Source organism: Nelumbo lutea, chromosome 3, assembly GCF_056320005.1.
Source record: "Nelumbo lutea isolate HS-2025 chromosome 3, American lotus-T2T, whole genome shotgun sequence".
Taxonomy (NCBI): domain Eukaryota; kingdom Viridiplantae; phylum Streptophyta; class Magnoliopsida; order Proteales; family Nelumbonaceae; genus Nelumbo; species Nelumbo lutea.
The window spans coordinates 48,490,737-48,502,637 of NC_142686.1; the positions used below are offsets into that span (position 1 = coordinate 48,490,737).

The 11,901-nt window shown below is 36.6% G+C and overlaps 1 protein-coding gene across 7 annotated transcripts; it reads right to left on the bottom strand.

Annotated features, from left to right (window-relative positions):
- Positions 1-5,482: 5,482 nt before the first annotated feature.
- LOC148864816 (uncharacterized) lies at positions 5,483-10,893 on the bottom strand. Of its 7 annotated transcripts, none has more exons than XM_088974736.1 (4): positions 10,453-10,537; positions 10,235-10,302; positions 9,409-9,834; positions 5,483-6,555 (listed from the first exon to the last, which is right to left on the bottom strand). In XM_088974736.1, exons 3-4 carry the CDS (start codon positions 9,808-9,810, stop codon positions 5,773-5,775), a joined length of 1,185 nt encoding a protein of 394 aa, XP_088830862.1. In that variant the 5' UTR covers positions 9,811-9,834; positions 10,235-10,302; positions 10,453-10,537; the 3' UTR covers positions 5,483-5,772. The 7 variants fall into 7 exon arrangements, with proteins under 7 accessions (XP_088830862.1, XP_088830863.1, XP_088830859.1 ...); XM_088974737.1 differs by having other exon boundaries at positions 9,409-9,837; XM_088974733.1 differs by lacking the exons at positions 10,235-10,302; positions 10,453-10,537 and adding an exon at positions 10,717-10,893.
- Positions 10,894-11,901: the final 1,008 nt, after the last annotated feature.

Below are 11,901 nucleotides of genomic sequence, written 5' to 3' on the forward strand. Positions count from 1 at the left end.
TTTGTGGGACCCAAATCTAGTGCGGTCGTTGAAAGGAATTCAGAATTCTAACAGCAGCAACATGTCAACGGATCGGGTTCGGCATGGTTTGCCTTAACCCTAACCCGACCTTCCAGCACCAAGCCGAACCCGACCCGACCCGGTTTAAAATACATGTTTTCCTAACCTCATCCAACCCTATAGGGTCTAATTGATCTCTGTTCGACGATTAGCATTTTAAATGTATTTTTTAACACATTTTGAAGATTTAAAATCTATTAATTTAAGTTAAGAAATTATTTCGTAGATTATAAGGTATCATTTTTTCTATTTAAAAAAAGAAAAAAAAAGCTAAAATTAGCATATAAATAAATAATAAATTTTAATATTATAGAGTTAGAAGTCAAAAAGTTACAAGAATACTTCATACATTCAGGGGTATCATGACCCGATAAACACAGGTCAGCCAAAATCTAAACCCGACTTAGGTCAAAGAATAAAACCCTAAACCGACCCTAAATCTGAATATACCATTTAACTTGACCCATTGACATCCTTAAGCAGCACTATGGCCAGTAGGGCCACTAGCCATTTATGCATTAGATTGGAGTTAAAGGTTGATTGCGTCAGATTGAAGTCCAAGTTTGGGTTTGAGGGTTTAGAACCTCTTCGTTTAGGTTAGGGTTGATCTCAACAGGCCAACCTCATCTAACCTAACCCAACTAGTGGCGATCATTTTCAAATTTCAACTCAGTTCGACTAGGACCTGCCCCGCCCAGCTTGGCCTAAAAAAATTCTGACTTTGGGCCCGATTTTATGTTGAAGCCCAACCTAGGGATGAATTTGCATTTGGCCTGTAAATTATAGGGTTGGGTTTAGGCCAAACACTTCGGGTCCAGACCGGCCCACGCATATTTATGTATATGTAATTTAAACATGATTCACACACACACACTGAAAAATACACCTATGTATATTACATGCCATATGTTATATGGCTTCAAAAAAATGTTATATATAAGGGATCAATACTTCTTACCCCACGATTTTTAATTTTTTTAATTTTTTTAATTTCAGTTTTACACATTTTTATATTGTTTAATTAATAAAAAACATCAGTTTTTTTTTTTTTCTGACGACACCTAAAGATACAATATGCTTGATACTGGGCGCTACGTATGGTACTTTGAACCTTACTGGCCCAAGCCCATGATCACCCCTAACCCAACTTGCATCCTTAAACACCTTTAGTTTTGGAGGGACACAGACTGACTATCTTAGTAGTGGGCAATTCATTCCGTTAAATAGATCTTTGCCACTCTTCTTTACACAAAATAGCATTTCATATATGAGTTCACATCTCCGCCCCACAACGTCCCACCCCACAGCACATCCCCGAGAGCATCTCCCGATGTTGTGGGGCGAAGATGTGGTCTCTTCATAGAAAGAAAAGAGGTCTGACTGCTGAGAAGAATAAGCAAGATATAACATGGTTGGGCAATTGTGTTATCCTTGGTCCACGAAGAAATTTAGGCGGTTTTTATTGCATTTTTTAAATGTCTGAATATGAAAAATTTGCTTTTCAGACACCTTGCTTTGTTTGTTATTACCTCTTATTACAGATTTGGAATTGGATTTCAAATCTTAATTTCTTAGAGGTGGAGAAGCTGCTTAATGTGTTCAGACCTAATTCAGATGTGCATAAAAAACATAAATATCCTTAAAAAATTTAAATATTACATATTTTTATCCTTCTTGTAAATCCAATCGAACCCTCACTATGAACTAATGAAGCTCCACCGTCGCTGCACTCTCTCTGTTTCTCTCTCTTGCGGCGGTGGTTCTTCTCTCTCGCTCTCGCTCTCTCTTCGTCCTGTCTTCCGCCACCGCAGCTCTCGCTCTCTCTCTCCACCCCGTCTTTCGGCTGCCACTGCCACGACGGTTCTCTCTCTCTCTCCGCCCTGTCTTCCCGCCACCGCCACAACGGTTCTTTTGCTTTCTTGATCTCTCTCTTTGCCCTGTCTTCTCGCCACTGCTGCTGCAAGCTCTCTCTCTCTCTCTCTCTCTTCCCCCCCCCTCTTCTCGCTCTCTCTCCCTCCCTCCCTTGTCTTCCCACCACTGCCACCTTGCAACGGCGGCTCTCTCTCCCCCCTGTCTTCTCTCTCTCGCTCTCTCTCTCCTCCCTCCCTCTCTCTCTCTCTCCTCCTATCTTCCACTGCAATTTTTATTAATTTTTACTAAACATTAATTATTTATTTTTAAACTTACTTGTGTTGTTTATCATTTATTAACTAATAAATTTTAATTATTTATTAATTTTTAAAAATTATTTTAATTTTTTTTGTGTAAATTATTAATTATTTTAATATTTTTATAGTCATTAATTATTTTTTAACTTTAATCATTTCATTTACTAACTAATAATTAATAATTTATTATTTATTATTTGTGTCATGGTTTTCAAAAGCAGACCGGATTAGACCGCCAGACTGGAAAAACCGGGAACCAGTCTGGTGATCGATTTCAGTTTTCTCCAAAACCGGATTTTCTTAAAAAACCGTTGATTTTGGTCAGCAAACAGCTGACCCGAGCAGTTAAACGTTCAAACCATCCGAATCATTTGAACGGTTTTGACTGTTTTTTATTTTTTTATTTTTTTGTTAGAACGACCAATAGTTTGGTTCGAATGGTCGGACCGTTTAGCCCGGTAATCGGACCCTTGACCGGTTTGGTCTCCGGGTTGATTTTAAAAACTATGATTTGTATTATTTTAATATTATTTTGAGGTTGAAAATTATTTTTTATGAAGTAATGTAAATTGAACTCAACATTTCCAAATAATATGTTCTAGGGTTAAAATAGTAAAATCAGTAAATTTCAGATGGTAAAGGGTCCATCCAACACAAACAAACTTATGAATTCAGATCCTCTAAAAAGTAGATAAGCAACTATGCCTCTTTTCAAATTTCAAACACTTTTAATATCTTTTTAACTTTTCAGATCTGAATTTTCAGATTTATCAAACGCCACCTTACTCTTATTGGTCAACTAATTATTGTTTTGGCAAACAAGCATTGAGCCATGTTTTCCAAGGTTTTCCACTCTAGCTTAGTGAATTAGTCAATATTTATTAGTCTTCTTACTCTCGTCTTGCATTAGCTTTTTCAACTTGCCAGATGACCTAGTATCTGAGATGGTCACTTGGCATCCCTCCAAAAATTAGACCCATGTAACCGGAGATAGGGGTGTAACCTGGGTTTAACAATCTATACTACTTCAAAGCTCAGACCTTTGGACCAGATTCATTCAAATTTTGACAAAAGCCTAATCTGAACCCGCCCAAGTTGCACCGCTAACTATAGGTCCTCTATGGTAATCTGTAATAGATATACTAGATATACTCTACAGTGTACATTATATTGTAAATATAGTATAGACATACATAAATTGCATAAATAGACATCATATATAGGGGTACATATGTTTTGTAAACGTGGGCTTGGGTTGGGTCAGGCTCTGGGAAGATTCGGTCAGGATTGGGCTACCAAAGGCCACAACCCAATCCCAACGAGAACTGAGGTCAAACCTGAGTTTTTAGATGAATTCAGATCTGCGCCCCACGCACATTCCCGCGTGTATTGAGAACATCTCCTAATGATGTATCAGAAATGATGATGTCATCATTCAGAGATGTTTCCAATTCATGGCGGGAATGTGCTGTGGAACGTTGTGGGGCGCAGATGTAAACTCTTTTTAGATGCAAGTTCAGCAGAGTTTGAATATCCACGCCCAACCCATACAAACCTTGGGTTGGGTCGAAAATGGCTTGTGTTGGGCCATCAAAGTTGCCTATGGAAGCTAATTCTCGCATTTTCAGATGCATTTACCCTAATTCAATTGTTCAATTCTCCAATTTTTCTTCACTGCACTCCGTCCTTATCTGCCTCCAAATCTCATTTCTAATTGTGGTTTTACTTGAATACTTCAGAGATTCATGACTTCTAAAGAAGCAATAGCTGGTTGAAAATGAATGTCTGAAAACCCAATTAGTGATCCACAATTACCATGACTAAAGAGTTACTGAAAGAAATGAAGTTGTTTGAATGAACCTATGAATAGCTCCAATAAATAATCTGTTGATAGCACCGTAAGAAGAAGTAATCTGTTGCAAGTTGAAGGGGCTAAAAAGGTTAGGGGGGACTAAAAAGGTCATATATTGAAATAGTAAGAAATGGTTTAAGTACTCATAATTTAACAATGGATGTGATACTAAACATAATGGAATAGCGATGACCACAAAGCCTCATAAGAGCCTTTTGAGAACATTAAGATGATTTGTTTGTAAAAAGCAAGTTTCAAATGATCATATTGCAACGAATCACATTGACTACATGATCTTTTTCAGATCAACAAGGATCAACCCAACCCTTTAAGGTTAACCTTAATTCACCACATGAAGGGTACATTGTTGGGAGGAAGATATGACGAAAAGTAAATCTTTCAGAAATAGAAAAAAAAAAAAAAAACAAGAAAAAATGAGATATTGGAGCCAACCTGATATTGGGTTCATTTTCTTAAAATCTGGACCTTTATCCAACGCAATCAGGGCCATACCTAGCCTGCCCCTCTTGACTAATACAATCAATTGTCATCCCTTACAGTCAACTGTTATGCTTTTTCATCTTATAATACACAAATATGAAAATTGGTTAAATTGCATTAGTTTCCAAGAAACATTGAAAAGTAAAAAAAAAAATAAAAATAAAAATAAAAATGATACGAAATTCTTAAATGACAGTAGGCAGAGGAAGATGAATGCTGCCAATTTTAGAACCACATGAAGGTCATGATGATGTAAGGCAGGGAACAAGAGATCCCACAATTTATATGTAGCATAGATGACCAGTTTGATTCAACAATTGTTGTTTTTTCCTGAAACCATATGGGCTGATAAGTCAATAACTTTTTCCTTATTGTGCAGTATTGCATCTATAACTAGATGAATATCAATATCATCTAAGTCAAGTGCCATGTATCTCCTCTATTACATTTTTAAAACGAGTTGGTCAACCCCCAAGATGGAAGGTTGTGTATCACTTGGCAACTCAATCAAACCTTAATTATGCAGGCTTAATTTATGGAATTCTATGTTACTATTCTTATTAGTCTAGCAACAGTATTTGCTTCTGCTAATTCTTGACTTCCATCACCTATTGAATCTGCCAAACAGCTTACAACAGTTTCTTAACATCCACTTGATGTGCAAAATTGGTGAGACAACACCTAAGTATCATCCTAAAAAGCATGTGCCAATTAAAATGACAACGAACTAAAAACATAGAGTAGAACTGAGAAATATTTCCTCAAACCAGCAAGCATTTTATTATGTGAAATATAAAATTGACTAGGGAAAAAAGAAATTGGTAAAGTAGTTTTATGATTCTAAATCAAATACAGTGAATTAAAGTGTCATTTAAAATAACAAACAACAGGGAGATACACCTTTTATAATAAAGCATATTTAAGGCCTCAAATTTCAAGAACTAAAACCAGATCTCCTCGTTAACATTTACATATATCAACAGTATACAAGCAGTGTGCTGGAATATTTTTCAGAGCTCATTTTAGGTCTACCTAAAACGTGGTAGAGGATTCCCTGCTTTTATTTGTTAACTGAACATAATTACAAGAGGATGGACATTTAAAAAAAAATGTCAATTGACTGAGACTTATCTAGTTCTAATTCTAGCCTAGTAAGAAAAGGAAAATCAACAGGGGTGATCAAAGAACTTGTTAAGATAAGAGGTGCCTGAGCTGGTTAAGATGTTCCTCACTTGAAATGTGAAGAGATAGACGAAGGTTTGTTAAGAGGGACTCTTGTTCCCAACTTAGAGGACCAGAAGCATACAACGCCTGCATAGTTGATTTATAAGCATGTAGCTCTAGTTTATGTATGTTGGCTTCTAATTCTTCTTTGACACAGAAAGGTAAACCTTTCAACCTGGTCATAGATGGACAGGATGAACAAACATCACTGGAAGAACTAAAAGCAATTTTCCCAGATGATTGTTGGAAATTTTGAGCAGTAAATTCCTGGTGATCATTACTACTACAACTAGAAGCAGAGCATTGTTTACTCTCTTCAGTAACCTGAACAGGCATTGCAGATGGATGAAGCACATAATTGTTTGTTTTGTCTGTTTTAACATCCATCTCAAAAGATCCATTTACGCATTTCTTACCCATTTTGAAATTTTGGGAAGAAAAAGCATCCACTTGCTTGGGGAATGGAAGAGTTCTCATGGGTAATCCGTCACATCCTTCAACTTTTATGACTGGTTTCTCTTTCTTACCACCTCCTTGGCAGACTGCATCATAATGCGATGACTCATAACAACAATTATGTTTCCTCTTCAATGTTCTCCCGGGAGTGAATGTCTTGAACTCTTCCCATTCATTTCTCTCCCTCGTTACAGTTTCTCCATAGTGTACTCTCTGAGCCTCACCTCCCAAGCCATGAGAATACTTTGAGCAATTTTGCACAACTTTAGTGTCAATTTGTTTAGTTCCATCAACCTGCAAGCATATGCTTTAATTCGTTAGAAACCAAGAGAGACCCAGCAGTCTGACACAAAACACTTGACCATAAGCTGTTCCAATAAAGTATAGGCAATGAACAGAAATCCAGCCAATTTACATGGGAGTACTGGAGAAAATACTACTAAGGACCATCATCTATTAGCAGTTAAGTAAATCAAGTCTGATTCTGAGACGACTGCCAAAGCAGTGTGGGTGGCTATTTACACAGGAAGAATAAAAATTCTTAGAATTTGTGAACATCAAAACTGGACTATTAGCAGCCTAGTGACAAATTCAGAGTGTAAAACCCTTAGGACTTCCATAAAGTCAAAATATCCAACTGAAGGAAAAGCCCCAAAAGGATACTCCAAAGTAAGAAGGCTTAGTCAACTTCAGGCTTGCACAAGAATCTACTGACATAAATAATATACCTTTTGTAATACTTAGAACTGTATTTTTAACTGAGATTTTATTATATAGATATGAAGAACAAATAACCAAATCACCATACCAAAAACCTCTTAGATTTGTGCCCTCCACCCCATACAAACACATTGAAAAGAAACACTTTATTGCGTATCAGAACTTCTGATGGAATTAACCAGAAAAAAAGCAGTAGAACAGTTGATGCTGCTAACTAAATCAGGATTAAAAAGCTTCACATACACATGAGAAATGCTAGGGCTTCTTTTGCTGAGATCAAACCAAACAATAAGTAGACTGAAAAATTATAAAGAATATATGCAATCATATTTCCTAGTTCTTGGTGAATAATTGGGATATTGTCAGTAAGACAACCAAAGAATAGAAATAGAGACCATAAGCACAAGACTTGTTAAGGTATTACACACACATCCATAATAAACACACTTTCCAGTTTGAGAGTTCTTAGGAGAGTATCAGATGTTAAAACTGACAATTATAGATCCCACATGCACTTTAATTTAAAATTAGGAGAGGAACTGTAATTTATCAGTAAACATTTTCATGTAGGAGTCACATAGATCATACCAGTATATTTATAAACAAAACAATTTCTATGATTTAGACTATTTTTCAAGTATTTCTAATTCATGCTGCTGATCCACATCTGCCATTGTTTCTACAAGACTAGAACAGTACCCACTGCAGTAGGAGTAACAACAAATACATACAGGGTCATAACCCAATGCTGGTCCCGGCCATCCAGGTCTTGGGGAGGAGTGGACTAGATAGTAGATACAGTTCTAACCTTTGACATTTTTGGTACAATGTGACTGCTCTCAGACTCAAACCTGTTTTCTCACACTTGTCAGCCTGTTTACAATTGCACCAAGCAATATAATAAATTGTTACAGAGGTTAGCTTGGAGGATTCCAAAGCTGAGCCTTCAATCACTTGACAAGACCATTCCAACATGAATCAAGTTCCAGCCTACATTCCATAAATTCCTCAATATTTACAAGGTAAGGCATAGTATTATTCATCTTCAGGTTAAATATGAAAACCACCACTAGGCTTCCTAAATGTTGATGCATAACATCATCATAAAATTATATCTAGCATGAACTTTCATTAAATTTATAACAATATTAAGTTCCTAACATAAAGGCAGACTATACGAGTGATTGACATACCTGAACCATTTCTTATCCCAAACGCGCTCATGTTAGACAGCACACATTCAGTGTGGGTATGGCATATGTGTTTGATTAGACAATCTAAATACATTTTTTCAGTGCAAAGTTTTGATGGATTGGGTATGTGTTCACTCATCTGGAGACACATTGAACATAAATTACTAACCATTATCATTAAAAGAGCATGACATTAGAAGTTGAAGCTTGAACATATGCAATGCTCAACCTGGAATGCCTCTGAATCTCATCTAATATGGATTTTCTATGCACTATTATAGTAAGTTTTATTGCGTTCTTTTTCTTGTTGATACACCCCCTTTTCAATATCAATAATGGATGGGATCTAGAATACTAAACATAGTTTTCTTGCATGATTGGATATTAAATATTTATTTTTGAATATATCATATATCCATATATCAGTTCCAAGCAGTACGCCAATTTGAGTTGGCATTGTTTATGGTGATTTTTCAAACAAACTGACTTTTGGACATATGCCTGAATAGTGTTGTACACCCATACCTGAACCTATTTAACAATGTTGGTAACTTAAGCTCTGGTATAATTTTTTAAATCCAACAATGTTTTTACACTGGACAATAATTTCATAGCTCCATCAATGAGTTAACTAATTGTACTTCAATTAAAACCACTGGACATTGGAAGAATGACATTATTATCATATCCAACAGCTGGCGCTAAGGTGCCTAACAGAAAGAGGAATAAACAAGCTTTGAGGTGGTATAATTAACTTAGAATCACGGCTATGGAAGATACTCCTTTTGTTGTAAAAATTAAATTGCTTCAAAAATCAAGGCTCCCTATCCAAACAAGCAAAAGGATGGCCAATAATTTCTCCATTAAGATTATTTCTAAGAAATTCCTTATTCAACTAGATACACCACCCGCATGCCATCAACGTGAAGGAATAATTCAAGTTGGTAAATATAACAAAACCAACACTATAAGCTATTAAAAGTGAGAAATAAAATCTAGTAAAAGCAATAAATCAATTATTGTGATGTTTTGGCAAGTTCTGCCATTGAACAATCACAAAATAATAGAATTCTTCTCAGAAGCCCAACAAAATTGTATCCCAAATAATGAGAAGACAAAGTTTGTACCCTCATCCAGGATTTTAGCAAGATAGCAAGAAACACACAAGTAAGATGAGAAAGTCAGGATTCAAAATAAAACCAGTAGTGCGTAATGAGGAATTAGGATTTTCTACCTTCCCACTCAAAGCCCACTTGTTGTTGCGCCAAACTTGCCAAACCCGTAGAGTATTTCTGTCAAATTCCCTAAGCTGGATGGACCCAAACATTCTGATGACAAACCGATTATTGTTCATGACTTTAGCAATTTTCCCTGGCTTCCAACTATGAACATCAAGGACCTCAACTGTATCACCAACAGCCCATTGTTCCCCTCCCTTCATTGGTGGCGGTTGAGGCCTAACACCTTTTGCATAAACCTTCTCAACAACTGGCTTTCCTTCATGGTTTAGAAATGCCTCGTATCTAACAGTGTAGTGATCTCCATCTACTGAAATTATTTTTCCAGGATACCAAGACCCAAATAGATCCTTTTTCCTCCTCAGCACCTCTACTTTATTTCCTTGTTTGAACTTCATAATTAAACTCCCTTAAGCTTTACCCTGCTAATCCAATGCAAATTTATGGAAGAAAACCATGAGAGGCTCATTCGATGATGTTAGTGCAAAGATTGAAGGACTTGCATGTAGCAAAATAATTTCATGCGCTAAGACAGATTCCTCCCAAGGCAGATTGCCAAAATACCCGGAAAATAAGTGGACAGTGGACTTTGCCGAGGCAAATCAAGGGAGGAATCTCAAGATCATGAAAGAACTGAAACTCTTAACGAACTACAATATATGTTCTTTCATTGTTTAGAATTGTATAAACCAATTACTTTAGCTCTCCCCAACACAAGGATTACACAAACCACACTACCAACAAGATTAAGAATAAACAAGAGATTGTCAAATATAATCAAACCGACAAAATATTTTTGAAAAAAATATTCTAAATCAGTACTGAAATCACGAAAGCTGCAAAGTGCAAACTCAAAGGGATGCATCCGAATATCAATTACTAGCAGGACTCTGCAGAAGACATAGACAAACCAAACCAGTGTCATCTCAAAAATTTGCAGAACTCATGAAAACTACTGAAAACAGAGATTAAAAAAATTACAAAGTAATGCAGAAGCAAAAATAAATAAATAAATAAACAAACAAAAGCATGAGAATTACTCAAAAAGGAATTTCAGACTTCAGAGAGCTTTTTACTCCATTCAGAAAAATACCCATCGAACATCCAATCTTAATTCAAAAACCAACAACGGTTCCAAAAAGAGAACGAACCCATTATGAAGAACAAATCAAAAAACAAAAAGGTAAAAAAAAAAATAATACAACCCGCGTTATAACCACAAATTAAAGAATTTCTACAAAAACATTAAAACATTTTGAATGCCAAAAAACGGGCTAAAATTCAGAAAAATTGATGGGACTGACCTGGGTTTGATCGAGAGAGTGGAGTGACGGTTGAAAACGAATTGAACGGTGCTCGTTGCTGTTCATGACCACATATTTACGGAGAATGGCGTGCTGTTGTTTTTTCCAGGAATAGTGTGACTTGTGAGAGTAATTAGCTACCAAGCCTACCATCTCTACGAAATGACCGAAATACCAAGAGTTAATATTCAGTTACGGTTATATCCTTTCCTCCTACTATCATCCTACATTCTCGTTGCCGTTGTCCAGTTCATGGGAAAATTCCACATTGCTCAAGAAACCGGACCAGACATCAAACCGAAAGAGAAGCTGGTTGGCTCATCAACGAGTTACAGTCCGGTTTGATACCAAACCATGCACAGAATAATCACAGAACTAGGGGTGTTCACGAGTTGGGTTGGGTCGGTTTATTGGGGTTTTCCCAACCAACCTGACCTGGTCGGGTTACCTGAGGTGAAAATCGAAACCGACCCATTGATAGGCCAAACTAACCTGGTCAGTTTGAGTCGGGTTGGGTCGGTTTCGGTTTTGCTCCTGTACAAAAGGGCACCTAATTGAATTCTAATTATAATTGCCTAATGGGTTGCCTATTTGGTGTAAAAGATTAAAAAATGTTAGAAACTATGATAGATTGCCTATTCTAATTGGAATTGCCTAATGGACCTTCTAGTTCTAATAGAAGACTAGTTAGACTAGTTATAGTTAAGTAGGAAACTACTCAAACTAGGAACTACCGAATTAGTAGAAGACTAGTTCGGTTCGGGTCGGATTGGTTTCAGTTTTCACACAAGAAAATCGAAACCGACTCGATATATCGGTTTATATATTTTTCAACCCAAAACCGACCGGTACTGATAAAAACCCGGCCCACTCGGATTGGGTCGGTTTGGTCGGATTGGGCATTCTTATGAACAGCCGTACTAGGCTGCATTTGGATGAATCATTTATCTTTGTCGTTTGCTTTTTTTTGGGTGTGTATATATTCGTTTTAACTTGAAAAATAAGCATTCAAAATTAAGAGATATATTGGTAGCATAGGAATTGAATGAAGAGGACCAGCGCTCATTTTGGAAAATGACCGTGGGGAAATTAGGGGGCCGTCTGATTCAACCGTTTGATTGGGTACGTAGAATTGGAATTCTATTCCCGTTCCCAGTAGAATGGAATTTCCTCCATAGTTCACAT

Coding starts and splice junctions, on each gene's coding strand:
- LOC148864816 (XM_088974733.1), bottom strand. CDS start 9,810: ATGAAGTTCAAACAAGGAAATAAAGTAGAGGTGCTGAGGAGGAAAAAG. Junction 6,556..9,408: donor AGTGGGCTTTGAGTGGGAAG/GTAGAAAATCCT, acceptor ATATGCTTGCAG/GTTGATGGAACTAAACAAAT.